The sequence below is a fragment of the Phaseolus vulgaris genome, chromosome 9 (assembly GCF_051622355.1).
Source record: "Phaseolus vulgaris cultivar YP4 chromosome 9, ASM5162235v1, whole genome shotgun sequence".
Classification (NCBI taxonomy): Eukaryota; Viridiplantae; Streptophyta; class Magnoliopsida; order Fabales; family Fabaceae; genus Phaseolus; species Phaseolus vulgaris.
In genome coordinates, this window is record NC_143506.1 from 39,911,836 (window position 1) to 39,934,353 (window position 22,518).

At 33.9% G+C, this 22,518-nt stretch overlaps 4 protein-coding genes across 5 annotated transcripts; 3 read left to right on the forward strand and 1 right to left on the reverse strand.

The window, feature by feature from the left end:
- Positions 1-48: 48 nt before the first annotated feature.
- On the forward strand, positions 49-4,551 carry LOC137820922 (two-component response regulator-like APRR9). Of its 2 annotated transcripts, none has more exons than XM_068625264.2 (8): positions 49-494; positions 840-1,001; positions 1,083-1,213; positions 1,512-1,622; positions 2,004-2,115; positions 2,201-2,603; positions 3,127-3,895; positions 4,090-4,551. In XM_068625264.2, exons 1-8 carry the CDS (start codon positions 314-316, stop codon positions 4,201-4,203), a joined length of 1,983 nt encoding a protein of 660 aa, XP_068481365.1. In that variant the 5' UTR covers positions 49-313; the 3' UTR covers positions 4,204-4,551. The 2 variants fall into 2 exon arrangements, 1 of the variants encoding a protein (XP_068481365.1); XR_016515794.1 differs by having other exon boundaries at positions 66-494; positions 3,369-3,895.
- A 2,063-nt stretch (positions 4,552-6,614) lies between these two features.
- Positions 6,615-7,600, forward strand: LOC137820926 (NDR1/HIN1-like protein 12). Its single transcript, XM_068625269.2, has one exon. It carries the CDS (start codon positions 6,755-6,757, stop codon positions 7,346-7,348), a length of 594 nt encoding a protein of 197 aa, XP_068481370.1. The 5' UTR covers positions 6,615-6,754; the 3' UTR covers positions 7,349-7,600.
- A 3,738-nt stretch (positions 7,601-11,338) lies between these two features.
- On the forward strand, positions 11,339-13,396 carry LOC137822083 (protein CURVATURE THYLAKOID 1B, chloroplastic). The gene is made up of 6 exons (XM_068626988.2): positions 11,339-11,691; positions 12,093-12,217; positions 12,309-12,395; positions 12,510-12,572; positions 13,051-13,088; positions 13,186-13,396. The coding sequence occupies exons 1-6, from the start codon at positions 11,523-11,525 to the stop codon at positions 13,241-13,243; spliced, it is 540 nt and encodes a 179-aa protein (XP_068483089.1). The 5' UTR covers positions 11,339-11,522; the 3' UTR covers positions 13,244-13,396.
- A 1,219-nt stretch (positions 13,397-14,615) lies between these two features.
- LOC150025317 (isoflavone 3'-O-methyltransferase 4-like) lies at positions 14,616-20,406 on the reverse strand. The gene is made up of 6 exons (XM_090295351.1): positions 20,127-20,406; positions 19,362-19,365; positions 16,390-16,574; positions 15,968-16,278; positions 15,540-15,604; positions 14,616-15,061 (listed from the first exon to the last, which is right to left on the reverse strand). The coding sequence occupies exons 1-6, from the start codon at positions 20,369-20,371 to the stop codon at positions 14,765-14,767; spliced, it is 1,107 nt and encodes a 368-aa protein (XP_090151477.1). The 5' UTR covers positions 20,372-20,406; the 3' UTR covers positions 14,616-14,764.
- Positions 20,407-22,518: the final 2,112 nt, after the last annotated feature.

Genomic DNA, 22,518 nt, shown 5'->3' on the forward strand with positions numbered 1-22,518 from the left:
TGGAGAATGGGACACGTCAGAAGGGGAAACAGAGGAAGTTGAGATCTGAGAGTGATTATGTATCTATGCATGTATGTGGCATGGCGTGAGAAGATATTTTGTAGAATTTTCGCGGTTGTGAAGCAAAGTATTGAAGGCGGTTTGAAAATTCCGAAATTCTCTGTCTCTTTTTCTCTCTGCCTCCACTCAATTTAGCAGACTTTTTAGATATTTTCACTGCCCAATTTAAGATTCAGCATCAGGTGTCTTCTTCTTACTTTTCTGGCGTCAAATTAGGGTTTTGATTAATGCAGCAGAAGCAAATTGCTTGAGAATGGGTGAAGTGGCGGGTGAGAAGTGTGTGATGCAGATGCAGGGGGAACAGAGCAACAATGCCTCCACGGTTCGGTGGGAACGTTTTCTGCCTCGGATGGTGCTTCGAGTGTTGCTTGTGGAAGCTGATGATTCTACTCGACAGATCATTGCTGCACTTCTCCGTAAATGCAGTTACAAAGGTTTTCTTTTTAAAAAAAATGTTGTTTAAATTATGTGTGAGAAAATGAAAACCCAAACCACCTCTGTTTCCTCTTTAAACGTGTTTAATGTGAACAAACTAACTCAAGTAGATATTTCAATAACTGGGGGTATCAATCTGGTTTGTTTCACTTACAACGTACTTGAACTAAATAATGGTTATTTATTTGTTTTAATTAAATATAAAGGGAATGATTTCATGCAAATGTGTACTTTTGTGGTGGGCACTGTGTAAGGTATTTCCTTCCACGGTAGTGTTTGAAATGGGAATTTTCCCTCAAGCTCAAAATGCTTATGAACTTCTTAATTGCAATTTTTACATGCAGTTTCCACAGTTTGTGATGGCTTAAAGGCATGGGAGACATTGAAGAACAAAGCATCTGACATAGATCTCATATTAACTGAAGTGGATTTGCCATCAATATCTGGATTTTCACTTCTTAGTTTAGTCATGGAGCATGAAGCTTGCAAAAACATTCCCGTCATAAGTATGAGTTGACTTGGTACTGTTAGTAGTTAGATGTGGCTAATGGACTCAAATTTGTTCTCACCTTCTTATGATTTTGCAGTGATGTCTTCCCATGATTCAGTTAGCATGGCGTTCAGATGCATGTTAAAAGGTGCAGCTGATTTTCTTATAAAACCTGTTCGCAAGAATGAGCTGAGAAACTTGTGGCAGCATGTGTGGAGATGGCATGTTGTACGTCATATTCTTCAATTTTATTCTGGCAATTCTTTGATATTTCTTTTGTCTATTAGTGTGAACTTACTACTTTGACACCCTTGATAAAAAAATACACCCAATTTTTAACCCACTATAATAGTATATATTAAGATTTGAAGTTAAAAAATAAAATAAATATGATTAAAATATTATTATTTTGAGTTGTCTTGGTGGCTGTCAAAATATCACCTCCCTATTTACTTCCCATTTATTGCTTCAATTCATGTTTTCCATACATATAAGCAGGCCTCCTCAAAGTTTAACACTGTCACAGATTGAACTTGGTTTTGCTGCAGAAAATCATGCTGCAAGCAATGATTCTAGCGGTTCTGTGGCTTCGACACCAAAAAATAATGAATGCAGCGAGAAAACAAGTGAGGCTCAAGTAAGTTTTTCTCTCCCGGCCTCTAAACTCTCACTGAAATAACAACATGCTGCAATATGCCTGCAACAGATGTCAGTTTCTCAGATTTCTGTGTTAGGTGTGAAACAACAATTAATTTTTAATTCTGCTAATTCAATTTCTGAAGTTTCATCTACACTTTCATTGCTTGGCATGATTAACACACAAAGACATAAACATTGAATCCCTTTTCCATTACATGTATGAAGCCACTCTTCTCCCAACTTGGGACATTTTCCTTTATAGGTTAGGTTGGTTTCATGATTTTATATAGAAACGACATGTTTTGCCAACTCCTATGTAGAGAGAACTAGTACACCTCCATTTTTTTAAGCTGAGAGTACATTCATGGAAAATATGCAGGATATTTCACTGCTGAAGAGTTCTTCAAATTTGAGCGATATTGGCACAGTTAAGCATGAAAACTCTACAAAATGTGAAAGGGAATCAGATGAGCATAATGACGAAGCTGGAGGTGTGCAAGTTTCCTTTATTTTGTACTTTTGTTCAAATCTTTGGCCCTTATTTTGTTACTCAGTTACAGTTAGCATGTATTGCAGCCAAATCAATAGTTATATCAGAAGATGAAGGGTGCAACAAAACTTTTAAACCAACAGGCTTAAGGCTAGGTCAAGGCTATGATTTTGGTGAAATGGGAAATCAGGATGAAGTTCTAAGAATAGAGTTGAGCAAAGCCAATCCTGAGATTAATGTCGATATTCATGGATGCATTGATGAATTGGAAGGCCCTTCTACTGGGGCCATTGACTTGATTGGTACATTCAAGACACTTCCAAAGAGCACTGATGAAAATTGTAGTTTCAGTAGTGGTAACATTGCCAAGTTTGACTTTGATACACAATTGGAACTTTCTGTAAGAAGATATTTTCCTGGAAGCTCATACAAAGATGTATCTGAGGAAAGGCAAATATTGAACCATTCAAATGCTTCTGCCTTTTCTAGGTTAGTTCTCTACTTGTTTTGGACTTTAATTCGTAATCAAGTACTAAAGATAGGAGTTGTACGAACCTTTCTTTGCTCTAACAATAACAAATTCAGCAAAATGAATTTTAACTTTCATTTCTATAATTATACGTGTACTTTCTAGAGTCTTTCCCATTTTTGCTTATGTCACTCTACATGCCGGGTAATGGAGTTAAAAGTTTACCAACTGGCAAATTGATATGGACTAAAACCATTTTAAGAGCATGTATTTATGGTCTTCCGAAACACTAAGTGGTGGTAAATTTGTCCAAGCTTCTATATAGACACCAAATATATTGTTGTGTTTTATCCTCAGTCATCAGCAATTTAAGTAATACTTCCCACCAAGCCTGAATTTTGGGGAGGTGGCGGGTGACCACTTGCCTACTACTTTTGTAGGTCAAGAAATCAGTATCAATTATTGCTTTCCAAAGCATGTCTTCTATTGAACTTTCAAAATATAAAGAGAATTTTTTATGATGTGATAAAAAAAAAATTGCAGGTATGGTGGTAGTAAGTTGTTGCAGACCCTTTGTCCAACACCATCAACTATCTCTGCAAAATTAACAAACGGTAGTCATGATTCTCAGAAATCCCATAAGTTATCTGAAAACACATCAACTTCTGATCAATATGGTGCAGAAAATCAAATTAAGGAGAAAATTACCACTTCAGATATTGGTCAATCTGAACAAGTTGATCCAAATTTACCAAACAGTCAACTTAGATTCTTTCCTGCTACAGGGGTGACTTATGATCACAAGTCTACTGGAAATGGAAATGTCTTCCCTTCTATGCTTTATTCTCAATCAGTTGTCCATCCCATATGGACTCCAAAATCAGTGTTCCAGAAAGAGAGCTCTCCCTTTCCCTCAAGTACTTCCTCCCAGTCTAATCATCAATCTCCCAACTCAAAACATCATCACTGGTCTGACGATGCAACCCATGCTTCTGATCAAAATGTAAATGACCAAAGCCATTTGGATTTTGAGACACAGGACTCTCCGACTGCTAGTCAGAGTGCTGATACTGCTCTTTACCATGATACAACAAATCATAATTGTAGTGGCGTGTACAGAAGCATAGGCTGTAGAAGTGAAGGAAATGCTACTTCGGCTAAGGTAGCCAAGGACAACAATGAAAGTTTCTTTGATATTGGTCACCTCGGTTATGATGGATTCATAGGGACAGATTCTCATCGCACCAGCCAACGAGAAGCAGCTCTAACAAAGTTTCGACTTAAGCGGAAAGACAGATGCTACGAGAAAAAGGTATTGCTGCCGTGCTATTACTGCTTCTGAAAAGAGCTACTCTTGAAATATTTATGGTAAAGGAATTATCGGGGCCTCATGCAATTGCTTGCTGCCATGTATTTCTAAAATTATCAGACTTTAGGATTTGAAACTTAAATTGTGATTGCTTTCTTGTCTAACGCAGCTGCTTATTGTTGAAATTTCTTGCTCAGGTCCGATATCAAAGCCGGAAGAGATTGGCAGAGCAGCGCCCTCGGGTGAAAGGGCAATTTGTTCGCCAAGTACACAGTGATCATCCAGTATCAGACCTGGGTGGTGATTCCTGAAATTTTTTTATTATGGCTTCTTGAAATTACCTTAATCGCTGAATTAAAATTTAACTTCCAAAGCTGATTTGCCTCTCTCGACAAGGATTAACTATAGGTATAGTGTGTCTGGTAAAATATGTTTCCTTTTAGCGTTGTTAGTATTTTCTTATGACTTGTCATATTGGTTGTCTCTTAGAATGTAGAATTGATTTGAAATTTTGATTTTACCTCGTGTATATGTTTCTGGATTGAAAGCTAGTACAGGGTTATAGTTATATAGGCAGTAGTATGCTATAAGGGTTGAAATAGCTTCTATCCTGGCAAGCATCTATGGTTTGTAATCAAATGAAAACAATCTTTCTTTAATCTTTCCATTGATCATTTGAGCCCCCTTTAAGAATACTATAGTCTTGGTTGCTCAATCAACCAAATCCAGTCAACGTAGGTACATTTTGAAATTCCTGCAATCACTGAAGACTCCTCCTCCCAAGTCCCCTTATGATTTGTAAAAGCACTTGGACCCCATTGTTCATGTATTTCACTTTTCTTTTCCTAATATTTTATGGGTCGAACCTAATACCAACTCCAAACTGACTTTTCTTTTCCTAATTCCTACTAATATATTATTTGTTCAGATTCTATTCTTATGTTTTTAATTAATCCGAAATTTTAATGTGTAATACTATTAGACTTCATGCCTAGATAAAAAATATAGTAAGCAATTTTTTAACTATAGTTAAGATAGATTTTAATGTGATCTTATAATTTGGATAAATCAGTTTTGAAAGTCTTAATTAGGGCATTGAAATCATAAACAGTGTTAACATGTGTGATGTGTATAAATTGTATGCGACTTGCATAGCAGTTGTGGGAAACACATCACATCATGCTGAGTTTGGTGTATGATCTTGCGAAGCATGGTCCAAACGGAACCGAACGTGTGTATAACTGAAGAGAAAACACATAGTTCATTGCATGCACACACTGTTCATTTTTTAAGTCTAAGTTTATCCATATGTCGGTGAAAGGAGTCAAATTGAGCCACATCTCCTTTAGCTATTCCTTTCGGTTCTCCCCTCCTCTGCTTTTGTTCTCTTTTGGTTCTTCATTTATTTTTCTGAACAAAAACCAAAAGCACCACTACCTGACCCCATGCTAAATTAAGAAAATGAAGGCGGTGAACTTTGTTGGTTCCACATTTATTTTTATCATACGTTTGACTATTGGTATATACTGATATATATGATATAAGCAGCATGAGAGTTAATTGTGTAGCTTACCTATGAAGAAATTAAATGAGGCACTTGATTTAATTAAACATAGGGTTTACAGTACTTGCTGTATTCTATTAGAAAATAATGTGGAATTGTGTGCTATTTAGGTTGAGAAAAATAGAATGAAAATTTAAAAGATATTTTATAAATTTGTTTGGTTTGGATAGAAAAAAGAGGTATACTATGATTAAAAATACTATTTTGCTGATAAAAGTGTATATTATAGTATTAAATCCTTTTAATCCATTATAAAAAACAAGAGTAGCACACTTTTCTTTTTATTCAATTAGAAAATCTACAACAATTCATTCATTCTGCTAAATCAACTGAATTAGACTTCCTTAATATAAATATCACTGTTTAATCACATGCTGTCATTACCTTTCATCACTGTGATGTGAAAGTAAATAAAATTAAGATCTACAGGCTTACTATTTTTTTACTAACTAATTTCTACCAAAAAACTTCTTATATTCCCCAACTCCATCTTATATCTACTCTCTCCTCTCCATTTCTAGGACACCAAACATAACATTGAAATTTATTCCTTAATGACAACAATATTAAAGTTTTGGAGGTCTCACAGCAAAAAAAGAAATTATTTCCATGAATTTTATTTGCTTCCCACTTTTTATAATTCCAAACCTAATATAAATTCCAGTGCAAACTCTTTCTATTATTATTTTTGTGTATTCTCATTGTTAATTCATTCATCTTCCCATGACAGAAAAAGACAAGTGTAACCAGAAGAAGTGAAATGAGGGAGAAAAATGCATATAAAGAGTTAGGAGTTTGGGTGAGGGGAAGTAAAAGACATTGCCAGCAAAAGAAGTGATGACTAATCAGAATCATAATGTACACTCACTGAGTTATATTCTTAGCAAGAGATAGGCAAAGAAAAGTGAAAGGCATAACAAGTAAAGAAGAAGAAAAATTGGACTGAAAGAGATGTAAAAGCACTCCAATACCAAGTGACCAATTCCAACTCTCCTTTGTGACTTCTGTGATCCATTACATTACTACAGCATCTTTCTTTTGGTGAGAGGTAGTTAAAAATAAGCAATTTTTGGATAATGATTTACAGAACTTGATTCAAGTGTAGAAAGAGTGAGAGTTGCAAAAAATAAATAAAAATGAGACACAGACATAGACACGTTTATATATGAAAAAATGTGAAGTAAAAGCATGCAACAGTTTCCTCTTAGATTCTTCTCCTCTATTGACCTCTTATTTCTCTGTCTTTTTTCTCTTCTTCACTACCAAACTCCAAAGTCACACACTGCAACACAGGGAAAATGTCGAAGGACAAAAACTCGAATGATCCGAGACGTGCAGCATGCACAGGCATCACCATCTTCCTCCTCTTAGCGGGTGTCACTCTTCTTGTGCTCTGGCTTGTCTACCGTCCTCACAAGCCCCGCTTCACGGTGATCGGAGCCGCCATCTACGGCCTCAACGCCACCACCCCACCGCTCATGTCGACCACCATGCAATTTTCCGTCCTCATAAAGAACCCCAACAGGCGTGTCTCCATTTACTACGACAGGTTCTCCGCCTTCGTCTCCTACAGGAACCAGGCCATAACGCCGCAGGTCCTGCTGCCGCCGCTGCACCAGGGCAAACACACCGCTGTGTCGGTGTCTCCGGTGATCGGAGGGACGACGGTGCCGGTGTCGGTTGAGGTTTCAAACGGATTGGTGGTGGACGAGGCTTATGGGGTGGTGGGTCTGAGGCTGATATTTCAGGGCAGGGTTCGGTGGAAGGCTGGTGCCATCAAAACTGCTCATTATGGACTGTATGTGAAGTGCGATGTGTTGATGGGTTTGAAGAAAGGGTTGGTGGGTCCAGTTCCTCTCCTCGGAGTTTCACCCTGCGATGTCGATGTATGATGTCTTCTTCAACCTACCTTTTCTTTTTCTGTCATCGATTCAGTGTAATAATTGCAACTCTTTCTTTTTGTTCCCCTCAAAACCAGAAAATTCATATATAAGAGTTAGTTTTTTTTTCAACTTCAGTGTGTTAGAAAAGGTAAAAATGAAAGAATTTTCAAGTTGCAGTGTACAAGGTTTATGTGGTATTGTATATTAATTTAGAGGAACCAGAATGAGAAGGCATGTGTGTTTCTTCTCTTAGTCCTCAAATTGTTTGTGACTGGAGTTTTATCAATTGTGTTGCAATGGTTATGGCACTTGGTGCAGCAAAGTAAGACTTTACAATAAAGTGTTATTTCAAGTCTAATTTAACTTCATAAAAATTAATAATTTAAGTCTAATTTAACTTCATAAAAATTAATAATTTAAGTCTAATTTAACTTCATAAAAATTAATAATTTAAGTCTAATTTAACTATATAAAATCGTTTAATTTAATTCAACTTTATAAAATCGATTTTGGGATGTCGAAGAATTTCTAGTCGTGGGAGATTTAGGATATAATTGGGATATAATTGAGAAGTTAATTTTCATAGCAGGCTTTTGCATCTGCTACCATAGACAAGTGAGAAGTGGTGTTTTAGATATTGGAATCAGTGCATTGTGTGAGATGATCAAATATCTCATAAACATATTATTATTATTATTATTTTTGGTTATTCTATTTACATACTTCAAATGATATACAAATTAAGGAATATAAGTAATATTTTTATTCGATTTAGACAAGCTTTTAATGTTTCTTAAATTAATAAGTTTTTATTGTAGTATTTAAAAAAAAAATTATCTTTCAAAAAGTTGAAATTTTACTTTTGTATTGGTGATTATGTGATGCTTGCTAATGACTTATCTTTTCATAATAAGGTCAATTGATAATCTTAAATAAAATCAACAATGGTATAGTTAAAAATATAATAATTAATATAATCTAAAATTAATAAAAGGATAACAGATAAATGAACAATGGTATAAATTTCAATGGTGGGCATAGCATCTATGAAGCTTCCTCTGTTGGAGTTTGATTTTGAGAGTGAAGTTTGTTGTGAATCCGATTCCCTTTTATGTGATTGATTAGTGCATAGTGGAGAAGAACCAGAACTAAATAGGTAAAGGAATAATCACTTTTTAATGCAAGTGTCCAAAAGTGAAAAAAACAAAAACATTATAATGTTTTGTTCATAATCTTCCATATTGTAGCAAAGTGTTCTTCCTGCAAAATTTTAAAAAAGTTGGATGTTAGAATCAAATTTAAAAGTTAAGTAGGAAAGTGTTAGATTCAATTTTCTTCCCTATCAATTATCTATGTTGTTTTGAAGTTCTACATTATTATTCAACCAATAAGATAATAAAATATGTGACATTTTGAAAGTTAAACGATAAAATATGTATAAATAAAATAGGTGTGCAACAAAACTTCTGTACTTTAATTTATATACACGGAATACATTTTAATTTTTAAAATACACGTCTTTTTAGTCACTTTTACTTAATAAAATCATTTACCTCAATTGAAAACTTGAAATTTTGGTAAAAAGTTAATCACATTCCATTTAACATGCTACCTTACATTTTATAAAAATTCAAAGACATTTTAATAATTAAAATAAAATTATGTGATATGTTTCCACTATATTAGTTGTTTGTTTCTTCCCTGCCAAGTTATGAGAGAAATTTGTAAAGTTCATTTTTTTTTTGTTTAAGAATTAAATTCATTATTATATATATAAGAATTAAAATAATTTAAATGAAAATATAACTAACTAAAAACACTTTTTTTTCTTGTTTAAATTACAGATATTGCACGATTAAAGTCATTTATTAATTGAACAGAGTAGAACCCTTGAGTTGTATATATGTTCTAATCCCCTTAATTGATTCACCACCTATCTTACCATATCATTTTGTGACTTTTTTTTTTCCTGCAAGTCCATATATTCTTTTCTCACTTCCATAAATTTTCGTATTTCTAAAAATATCCCTTTGTAATATTTCAGATTATGTAATTTAAAAGTCTTTTTTTCAAATTCGCATTTAGTTTCCAGATTACATAATTGAGAAATTTTTTTCAAATGTATTATTAATTTTTGGACTATATAACTTATAAGTCTTTTTTAGCTTTCGAATTATATAATTCAAAAGTCTTTTTTCAAATGCGTGTCTCGATTATATAATTTGGAAGCTACTTTATGAGGGTGGCACAAGAAGAATAAAAAGATATTTTCACATTTTATATGAGGTGGCAGAAGAACATATATGGAGGTGAAGAAACAGTCCACTTTTGTATATACATAGGACAGTTAAATACTTGTGCGCACAAAGAAGCATCCAGTGTAGGCTTAATATATCCTAATTCTCCAACCTTATTTATTCACCCCCACATAAAATTAAATTTTCAATTTTATCTTTAAAAAATTATAATGCATTTTAAGATTTGGAAATAGATATCAAAATATATTTTTATATCCAAAAATATATTTGTACACCTTTCATGATATATTAATATATTTCAAATTACACATTCCATGATCTATTTTTAAAATGGATATTCTAAAATAATTTTTAGAATTCACATTCTCAAATATATTCTTAGAATGTATGTATTTTTAAATCTCGAAATATACATTTAAGAATTAATACATTTTCGTAATTTTGGAATGTGTACAAAACTTCAAAATATACTATGATTATCACTCAATCTAAAATAAGGTTGTTTTATAAATCTGAACTAGGGACATTTTTTATTATATTTGACTACCCTCATGGGGTTGCAGCTTCAAACTGGGGGTGCAGAACCCAATGGCCATTCTCCTTCTCTTTGGGTCCATAGACTCCAGTCCAATCCTTGGGCCATTATCCATTTTTGGCAAGGCAGTACATTTTTCTTCCTGCACCCCCACTTGCGCAAAGACAAAAGTGTCGCTCTATAAATTGTACATTTTTTTTTATTCTGGATTATGAAATACGGTAAATTTTCGGATTGACGTTTCCGGTAAATTTTTGGATTGGCGCATCCGGTAATCTTCTGGATTGATGCTTCCGGTAGTACATGAATGATAATGTTAATCCAAAATAAAAAAAATGCAAAACATCCATAATTGAAAAAATCATTCCGGATCCGTCAATCCGTAATTCAAAATATGCATTCTGGATTCAGAAATCCATAATTGAAAAAAAATCATTCTAGATCCACCAATCCATAATAGAAATTAGGCTTCCAGATTCTGCAATCCAGAAATCAATAATTTATGCAAACTTTGCTTCCAGAAGACCCCCTCATCCGGAATGCAACATGATTCACTTTCAGATTGATGAATCCGCAGCACACTCCCAGATCCCAAAATTGTGGGAGTTAGTTTCAGAATTTACAAAATTGTGGGGATGTAGGAAGAAAAATATAGAGGTGCAGGAAGAAACTGCCTTTTAGCAATTGTTTCCTGCACCATATTACCGAACTCAATTCCATTAGAAAAGACAAAAATACCTTTAATGTATTATTTTTTGTATTACAGATTTTCTTATCTGGAATGGACTTTTGATTTTTGTTTCCAGAATACAAAAAGCTCTTCCAGATCTATTTTTTCCAGAATGTATTATTTTCTATTTCGGATTTTCATTTCTGGAATAAAGGGTATTTTTGGAATTTGAAAATTCTGTTGGGTGAAGGTTAAAAAATGTTGGGTGTAGAAAGAATTTGCCTCATTTTTTTTCTTTTATCCTTTAGCCACCAAACTTTACCAATTATGATTGGGGAAATCTTTATTTCCCATTACAGATTGACAGTACATTGCTTGCTGGATATTTTGTGAAGGTGTATTTTGAGCCAGAAAAGAGTTGATGAAAAAAAGCATTTTAGAAGAAAGATATTTTTGCATGATTTGAGGCTTGGAGGAAGTGCAAGCACATTGTATCCAAGGAAAAACCATAAAAGCCCTATCTTAGCATCCATGTCATCACACACACTATCCATAATGAAGAGAAATGAGTGGTTCAGCACTTCAAACTGTGGCAGAAGAACTTCCAGCAAAATTACAAACACACCAAATAAATATCTCAACAACATAATCTATATTCTTTCCCTGTTAGCCTCAGAATCTTCATAGGACACTAAAAGTAGGAGTTGCAGAACAATAACAATGGCCTCAACCTCCTCCCCCACCCTCTCTATATCCTCTTCCTCCACCCTTGTTGATGCCAAGCCTCCAAGGCAATCACCAGCTTCTTCCCCACAATGTGTTACTCTTCCCACTCTTCCCCCACCACCCCTGCACTCTCACACTCGTCCTTCCAAGACTGCTGCTTTCTGTAAGTGAATTACCTAAAAAAGCTTTCACTAAAAAGAAAACTTATATGTAGTGACAGTATGACGGTTATTAAAAATCATCACAATTAGTTATATAATACGACACTTACATAAGTGTTATCACATTCAAGTTTCTGTATCAGATTATAATTGAAAAGAGAAATAATTTTTACTTGAAACAATTTTAAAATTGTTTTGATCAAATCAGAGTTATAAACTTTAATCTTTCAGTATGCAGTTGTCAAATTAACATTTTTCAAACACCTTAATGTCTTATAATTTCAGTATGAGTTGTGAAGATTAATTTCTGCATGAATGTGTCATGCCCATCAGTTTGTGAATCATGGATATTTCTAGCCTTGCTTCTTCAGTGGTACTAACTTTTCAAGTTTGATTCTTTCAGGCCGCAAGATTGCTCGAAATGTTATGGGAATGGCTACCACAAGAGAGGCCCCAGCAGCAGAAGTTGCCACAACAGAGCCTGCTATTGCTGAGACGCCAGAGATTGTGAAGACTATTCAAGAAGCTGTAAGGATCATCTCAAATTATCTGATAAAAGGGTGATGATATATGTGACCTTGCTATTGTGTTTCTGACTTGACTCATTAATGTTGGCTAGTGGGAGAAAGTTGAAGATAAATATGCAGTGAGTTCATTGGCAGTGGCTGGTGTTGTTGCATTGTGGGGCTCAGCTGGAATGATCTCAGTAGGTTTCTTTTAATACAGAATTTCCATCAAATACATCATCATCAAGTGGTTTCTGAGGTAAATTATTAAGTTGTTGTAACCTAAGCAATGATATGATTATCACTTGTAACAGGCAATTGATAGGCTTCCTTTGATTCCTGGAGTTCTTGAGGTAGTAGGCATTGGCTACACTGGGGTAAGTCCATTTGTTGGATATCGCTACATTCACTAGAGATTGAGACATTTCATTTTTTATAGTGAGTGTAAATCTCACCTCATAACATAACTGGTTTCATGAGGTTGAGTTAGACTTAAAGTCCACTCTTAATAGTATCAGAGTCATTTTCGAATTTATCCTAACAAGTGTTTGTTGGGTTTATTAGACCGTTATCAGACCACCCATAATATGTTGTCCCACGCATACGAGCTGTCACTCTCGATGTGAGGAGGGTGTGTTGGAGATTCCACATCGACTAGAGATTGGAACATTTCATTCTTTATAGTGGATGCAAACCTCACCTCATAACCCAATTTTATGAGATTGAGTTAGATTTAAAGTCCACTTCTTGATACCATCAAATCAACTTTTAATTCAAAATGATATCATCAATAAGCTTTTAATTCAAAATGATATCATCAATAGTAGTTCATCTTCAATTTATCTTTCTCTGCAGTGGTTTGCTTACAAGAACCTAGTTTTCAAGCCAGACAGGTAGAGCAAATTCTGCTGATAACTTACTATAATTTGGTTGCATGAATTATAACTTGATGATCAATGTTTTATTTCCATAATTTGGTTACTGTGACAGGGAAAATTTTCTAAGAAAGGTAAAAGAAACATATAGCGAAATACTTGGGAGCAGCTAAAGCAGTGAGCATTTTGTTGAAGTTGCAGCTGTGCTTTATTTTGTCCCAGTAAGCTTCTGACCAACATACTTCATCCCATGTAATGTAATCTAGCCTCCAAATAAGTGTAATCTTTTTAATATATTCAAGAAGATATACATTTCTTCAGTTATATATATATATATATATGTTTATATCCCTTTCTGAATTTCAAGGTTAACATTTTTAGTTAATGCATTGAAACTGAATCCTTGAATTTGAAGGATACCTTATCATTTAGTCCATTTCATTTTCTGCCAGAGCTTAGTTAGGATCTTGCTAAAATAACATGTAAAACAGAGCATCAACACAATAATAATATTAGTCACTTCAAAAGTTGAAGCAAAGGGAGCACATATATAAGACCATAAAGGGAATTATTGGAAATATTTTTAATACTTTCATTATTTTCAAAAAAATATTATTATTATTTTAAATAACATATTAGATAAAAAAAAATCCAATTAAACTTAAGTGAGTTTTGGCAACTTTTTAAGCTAATACACAAGGTCAAACCCATTTTAGAACTTCTACATGTTAAAATATATAAATCTTGTTTATATGTATAAGTTGACCTAATTAACAACATAACTTGACCACCTTATTTAAAAGCAAAAAAATGTTTCTAAACAATTTGTGGAAAAAGAAATCTACAATGCTTTCCAAAATGCATAAGTATGGTCTTTTTACTATTAGATATATCTTGCTACAAAACCATTTTCATGAAAGGAAGTTCACCCTCAAACCAAAAGGTTACATATTTGATGTGATTCTTTTTTGTGAAAGTTAAGTAAAATGAAAACAATAATAATAGTTAATCATAACTAAAAAAAAAATTAAAACATAAATCTTGACATATTATGTGATTCTTTATGTTATATATGCATTGTATGTCTCTATTTTAAGTTGAATATGAGTATTCCTAGTTTTTAATAGATAAATTTATTGTTGGAGATCCCACATCGACATGAGGGCAATTTATTGTACATAAGTGGATGCAAAACTCATCTCATGAGTCGGTTTTATAAGATTTTTTTAAATTAAAAACTCATTTAATTATTAGAAAAGTATATTATTAGTAATTTGTATGACTTTCTTCTATTTTTATATTTTTTTGCATGAACTTTGAAATAAAATTGGTAAATAGTAGTACCAATGTTACTTTTATGCATTGTAAAAAATAAAAATAAAATCAAATGTTGTAAAAAATAAATTTCTTCACCCTTAAATTGTGAAATTTAATTTAATTTATTAAAAATTTAGAAGGGGTTGCTTTTGTGTATTTTTTACCTGCATTTCTATTTTTTTTTCCTGTGAGTTTTAATAAGAGGAAACAACAGTTATATACCAAATAGAAGTTCCAACATGTCCTCTTCATTGAAAAGAAAAATCAAGAGAACCTTTATGATAACATATTATTCATGGAAATCGTCTTAAGCATCTAGTTTCCCATGTTCTGCTGCAGAATTTCACTCCCCAAAATCACATTCTGCATAATATTCATTACTTGTAGAACTCCATAACCCAGTTGCCACATACACAGCATATGAATCTGACCCCACTAAACCCAGATGCTTCTGCCAATTCTATGATTTCTTGACGTGTTCTTTCTTTCCCTCCTGGGTTTTGAGTCATCATTATGAGGTCATATCCCAAAGCACTCTTAGCAGCAAGACTTGTCTCAGCCACCGTTGACACAATTGAGTCCACCACAATAACCTTTCCATCATCAGGAATCCCTTTGTAGCAGTTCTTCAAGAGCTTCACGCACTGTTCATCACTCCAATCATGAAGTACCCACTGAAATTTTTTATCCACCATGGTTATGATGTCAATTAATCGTGTGATAAACATACTATTATAAGATTAAGAAGTGAATTTTAAATCTAATTCAACCTTATAAAACCTGTTTATAAGGTGAGATTTGCACCCACTTATATAATACGAAACTATATATTATGGTGGTCTGATAACGGTTGGTTCGATAGTAGATAGTTTGATAAATCCAACAAACAATAGTTAGTTATGTTTTGATATCATATTAAGAAATAGACTTTAAGCATAACTCAATATCATAAAACTGACTTATAAGATGGGGTTTACACCCACATATATATTATGAAATGTCTTAATCTCTAGTCGAATAGGATCACCAAACCGTTATCTATGTCCAGGCAATAGTTAAACATAAAAATTACTTTTTAAATATTACATTCTGCTACAATATTTAGATGCATATATATAACTTTGGTTGAAAAAGCTTAATAAGCAAACCCACCTTCATAAAAATGGCATCTCCTGAAGGAACGCTTTCAAACATGTCTCCTCCCACATGCTCTACACCTGCAGGACCAAAATAACTCTGAGTTTATTATTTGTTTGTCAGAAAGTAACACAGATACAAACACTGATACGACACGATATAGACACAAAAATACGTATAATTTCTAAATTGTAAAACACAAAGACACGAATCTATGTATTATATGATTATAAAATTATATAAATTGACAATAAAAATTTATGTGCACAAGTATGTTTCAGTTTCTTTTGAAACAAAAATACATTCTTCATGGCTGGTTACGTGTCCTACAAGTATTGTGTGCCAGTGTTCAATATATGTGTCCGACACGGATATATTATTTAAGAGGAATGTTCGAACCTTATAGTTCATAATTCATCATAATAAATAATCATAGATAATACCTGAAAGGAGGGGGGCATTTTCCACTACATGAGGCAAGTCAAAATTTATAGCTTGAATGTGAGGGTATTTGGATGTGATCAATTTGAGGTTGACCCCATGACCTCCACCAACATCAACCAGCCTAGTGACATGCTCAAAACCATTGTATAACTCAAGAATCCTCTTCGTAATTACAGTGGTGAGGCCTGTCATACCGTTGTTGAAAACCTCATTAAACCTGGGATCCACACGTGGATATTCGAAGGCATTCATGCCATGAGCCCTGTCGAATGCTACACCCCCTTCTAGGATTGATCCTTTCAGTTCACCCCTGAATCAAAACCCCATCACTCAATAATTCATTGCCTCAAAACAAAACGAAAAACAACAGAGAATTAAGCAAAGATTTATGTTTCAGTGAAGAGGGGTAAGAAAAAGTAACCAGCTTTTGTAGAAGATCTGGTCGAGAAGCAATTTGATGGAGGATCCCAATGATGCACCTTGAGGATCAGTAACAAAATATCTGGAAGCAGGGGAGAGGGTGTAGAACCTCTGAGGGTGTGGTTCTTGTTGAGTGATGGAGCATGATAACAGAGAATGAGTAACCAAAAGGGTAAGAAGACGATCCTGTTGGGAAAAACGGGTAATTTTCCCACTAAAACAAAACCCTAACAGAGCTACCCGACAATTAATATTGAATAAATAAAGCGGAATAATAAAAGAGATAAAGAGAAAAAAAACACACTCGAAAATTGTTAACGGAGTTCGGCCTGTTTAGCCTAATCTCCGAGCACAGCAAAAACAACTCCCTTTTATTATTATGAGAGAAGATATTACAAATTGGGATATATAACAGTGAAGGAGAAGAGTTTAATTTATAACCATCAAACCTCCTTCCCAAACAATGAACCCATCGATGTGGGACTTGGGATTAAGCCAAAATCAACAAATCTCCACCTTGGCTTAATTTCAAGTCCCACCTAAAACAAATCTTCTCAAAACATAACAAAAACAAACTTTACAGTGCTTCAAATTTGCGCCTCCGGGCGCCAACTTCAAATGTGCAAAATATTAACCAAGTCTAAACAATGTTCAAACTTGGCCCTTGTAACCACCTTGCCTTGTAGCGAACATCTTCTTTATTAGAAAATTCTTCTTTCTTTGCAAATACCCATTTGCACCCAATTGCCTTCTTACCTTTTGGTAATTGTGCCAACTTCCACGTCTTGTTCTTCTTCAAAGACTGTATCTCCTCTTCCATCGCACCTGCCCAATTACCACTCTCTAAACTCAGAATGGCTTCTGGGTAAGTGGATGGAATGTCATCAACAACTGGAAGTGCATAGGCAACCATATCCATGAAACGAGCAGGCTTCTGAATATCTCGTCTCTGTCTTCTAACTGCAATTGGCGTTGATTGCTGTTGAGATTCTTGGGTAGGAACCTCTTCCTCATCTGACTCTTCTTCTTCCATAGGAGAGTCACTTGTGGTATTTCGTGTTGGGATCACCACTGTCTGCTCAAACTCCACCTGCTTCCGAACACACTCCACCTGTTGTGGAGTACTATCAGCTCCTTCTGGATTTACCTTCTTTAACATGGCAGATTCATCAAAGGTAACATCCCTGCTGATAATCGTCTTCTTTGCCTCTAGACACCACAAACGGTATCCCTTCACTCCAGGACTAAAGCCCATGAAAAGAGCATTCTTTGCCCGTGGATCCAACTTTGATTCAATCACATGATAATATGCAATAGAACCAAAAACATGCAAAGAATCATAATCAGTTGCAGGTTTTCCAGACCATACCTCTAACGGGGTTTTTCCATCTATAGCAGATGATGGCAAACGATTGACGAGATGTTGAACGTATGTCACAGCCTCAGCCCAAAACTCTCTGCCTAACTCAGCATTAGACAACATACAACGAACTTTCTCCACAAGTATCTTGTTCACACGCTCTGACACCCCATTCTGCTGTGGTGTTTTTCTAACAGTGAAGTGCCGAACTATGCCACAATCTTGGCATACCTTCAGGAACAGATCACTCTTGTATTCTCCTCCATTGTCGGTTCGGAGAACCTTAATCTTCCTTTCTGTCTGGTTTTCAACTTCATCTTTCCACTTAAGGAAAATTTCAAGCACATCATTTTTGTTCTTCATAGTAAACACCCAAACTCTCCTGGAAAAATCATCCACAAAAGTGACAAAATAATGCCTACCTCCGATTGACGGAGTCTTGGCAGGTCCCCACACATCTGAATGCACATAATTCAGAATACCCTTGGTATTGTGAATTGCAGTGCCAAACTTCACTCTTCGTTGTTTTCCCAGAACACAATGCTCACAAAATTCAAGTTTGCAAGCCTTCGTACCTTTCAACAATCCCTGCTTGGTAAGAATTTGCAAGGATTTCTCTCCAGCATGTCCCAACCTCATATGCCACAACTTCGTTGCCTCAGCATCCTTCTTAGAGCTAGAAGTTGCTGCCGCTACTATCCCCACCACTGTACTACCTTGATAGTAATACAAATTGTTCTTCATCACGCCTTTCAACATCACCAGTGCTCCTGAAGTTGCTTTAAGAATTCCATCTCGCATCGTCACGACTAGGCCTTTAGATTCTAAAGCCCCCAATGAGATGAGATTCTTCTTCAACTTTGGCACGTACCGTACATCCCGCAAAATTCTGGTGGATCCATCATGATTCCGCAGCTTGATTGAACCTATCCCAGCTGTCTTACATGGATTATCATTACCCATGTAAACAACCCCGCCATCAAGTTCTTGAAATTCAAAGAACCAATCCCGAATGGGACACATATGATAGGTACAACCTGAATCCAATATCCACTCATCTGGGTACGATGATGCTGAAAGCGAGACAATTAAAGAGATATCTGATTCCACATCACTTTTGCATTCTGCAACATTTGCATCTTGCGGAACCTTTTCTTTCTTCTGCAGTTTTGGATAGTCTTTCTTCCAGTGTCCTTTCTCATGACAGAAAGCACACTCATCTTTGGCAACGGCTCGACCTTTAGACTCAGACATCCCTCTTCTCTCCTTTGTTTGGCTTTGCTGACGGCCTCTTGCCACCAATGCTTCTTCTGATGTCGTTGATTTGGTTTTCATCTTATCCTGCTTTCTCAATTCATGACTATATAAAGCAGAACAAACAGCATCTAACGACACATTCTCCTTCCCGTGAAGGAGCGTAGTCTCCAAATGTTCAAATTCATCAGGAAGAGATGATAACAACATCAAAGCCAAATCCTCATACTCAAACTTCACATCTAAATTCAACAGGTCTGCTACTAATTGATTAAACATAGTGATGTGTGCATTCATAGTAGTACCTTGTTGGTAGTCAAATCGGAACAACCTTTTCTTCATCAGGAGCTTGTTCTGACCACTCTTCTTCAGAAACTTGTCCTCCAATGCCTTCCACAGTTTGTGTGCAGAAGTCTCGTTTTTTACAGCGTACTTCTACTCTCTGGACAGGCAGGATCGAATAGTTCCGCATGCTAACCGGTTGATGATACTCCAGTCTTTCTCCTCTACCTCTTTTGGTTTCTCTCCTTCAATAGCAATATCAAGACCCTGCTGAAAAAGAGAGTCCAAGACCTCTCCTTGCCACATGCCAAAATGTCCAGTGCCATCAAATATTTCCACCGCCAATTTCAAAGTGGACACCAGGAACCTCGACCATGATGACGAGGAGCCCGACACTCTGGATACATTCTTCGCTTCTTCTTCTTGATTTGCCATTACAAACTCAAAATATAATATTCAATATTACAAATAATTTCAAACAACCCAAGGCGAACCTTCGGCTCTTGATACCACTTGTTGGGAAAAACGGGTAATTTTCCCACTAAAACAAAACCCTAACAGAGCTACCCGACAAATAATATTGAATAAATAAAGCGGAATAATAAAAGAGATAAAGAGGAAAAAAACACACCCGAAAATTGTTAACGGAGTTCGGCCTGTTTAGCCTAATCTCCGAGCACAGCAAAAACAACTCCCTTTTATTATTATGAGAGAAGATATTACAAATTGGGATATATAACAGTGAAGGAGAAGAGTTTAATTTATAACCCTCAAACCTCCTTCCCAAACAATGAACCCATTGATGTGGGACTTGGGATTAAGCCAAAATCAACAGATCCAACATTGCAGGAGCTTCAGGGTTGTTGCTACCTATCTCAACTGCAATCTCTTTTGCACTGAGTTTGCCACCATTTTTGGCTAAGATATCAAACACCCCCAGCTCAAACAATGTCCTCAGAGCCATTGGAACCACAAACGAAACCATCTTTTCCATGCAAAACGTCAACTCATCTTCTTCTTCCCGTTTAAGATGATGCTCCTCTCTCCCATTCACAACTTCTCTACCTGTTTCCAACGTTTCTGCCATGACAGTTCAAAAACCTAACACGCAACAACACTCTATCAATTTCTTTGAAGTGCAGTTTCTAGTTCACTGGTTGATTCACCTTTATACACCTCAACTCATGCTCAAAACATATTTTTGTTGTTAGTCAAAAGTTAATAAAATATTATTAACAACTACACTTTCACAAGTTCAGATTTGCATATATGAAATTTTGTAATCTTTAAACGATGCCGAACTTCAACACACTTCACGTCCAGAGAAACACACTTCACGTCCAGAGTAACAACTTCTTCTACATGAGATAACATATTATGAATGATGAATGATCCGATAACAGTTCGATAGTAGGTGATCTGATAAACTCAACAAACACTCTTTAGTATAGTTTCGAAATGACTATATTAGAAAATAGATTTAAGTCTAACTCAACTTTATAAAATAAATTTATAAAGTAAAATTTGCACTCATATGTATTATGAAATGCTTAAATATCTAATCGAGATATATTTAAATATTAGTTTAAGTATTATTCATCCTAAATATTGTAAGATAAGTCAAGAAATATGTGTTCCTAGCTATCATTTTTCTCCATGAAGTTAACAGAAAGAGAAAAATGGAAATATACATCACTTTCGCTTGAGGCAAATTAGACCGCTATGCTGTCTTTTAGGGGAAGAACTTCAAAATGAATGGAATATTGTTGGATTGGTCCAACTTTTAGATTCTTCAATTGACTTTTATGCTTTCAACAAAATAATTTTATTATTACTATTGAAAAATTATCATAGGATTTTAGTTAGTATCTACTTTGTTTTGACTTTCATTCCTTTTTTAAAATAAATCATTGCAACTTTAATAAAAAAAATATCATTATTAAATTAATAATAACTTATTTTAGTGTCTCTGAATGTAATGGTCCTTGTGAAATACATAATAAGTCTTCTCACCCACTTCATACACATCATTTTTCAACAAAACATTCTTGATAGATTCCATTATACAAATTAAACTTTTAAGTTATTATAAAATTGGGATAGTTTTTTTTTTAAAATTTTTTAATCAGCATAAAATTGGGATAGTTAACATTACATTAGTAATTTAAATTTAATATTTTCAATTAATTAAAAAATTATACTTTATTTCCTAAAAATTGTGACTGGTTGAGATTAAACACAATTATATACTAACTTTGATTATAAAAAAAAATTACATGACTTACCCCCCATAATATATTTATATATACTTTAAAAGAATCTAACAGATTATTTTATTTTTGCAATCTTAAACAGTTGATATTAAATAAATAAATTTATTACTGTAGCTTAATTATATAAAATGATAAAAAATGTTTTTTTTTTAATTTTAAACATGCAACAAATTCTATAAATGTTTTCTTGAAATAGTTGGAATGAAAAGAGTATAATTTAAACCATCAATTTTAATTATTAAAAATTATTATAAATACGTTTTAAAATTATTTAAACTATGAATAGTTTGGATCACATAATTAAATTTAAATTTATTAATTTTTAAAATTTTAAAATAGTATAATTAAAAAAATTTAATTTTTAAATATAAATATATGTTTCAAAATTTAAATAATTACATTGAAATAGTAAATCCAAGTTTACTTATTTTAATTATTTACAAATTAAAAATTATTTTATATATTTTAAAAAAAATTATATTTTAATTATTAAAAAATATTCATACTTTCTTGAAATTTTAAACTTTTGAAAATATTATAAATGCTTTATTAAAATTCATCTTACTGAGACTAATTAAAAAAATATTTAATAATTTTAATTTAAAACATTATAAATATTTCATTGACCTTAGGACTGTTAAAAAATATTTAAGATTTTCTAAATTTAAAATATTTACAAAAAAGGTGTACAATGTTTTTGGTTCTTTCAATTTGGATCAGTTTATCTTTCAGCTTCCCAATTTTTAAAATAAATTTTTAATCTTATAATTATAAAAATGCTTCTCTTAGTTATTTTGCCCTAAATATTATTACAAATTTCAAATAATTGCAAGAAATTTATATGGAAATTTATTTCAAAGTTTACATTTTATTATCAAATATCTAGGCATATGTTTCTTTTGCTTTCAAATAATTGTTTCGATAACTTTTTACATATTAATATATTCGGATTTAGATTGAA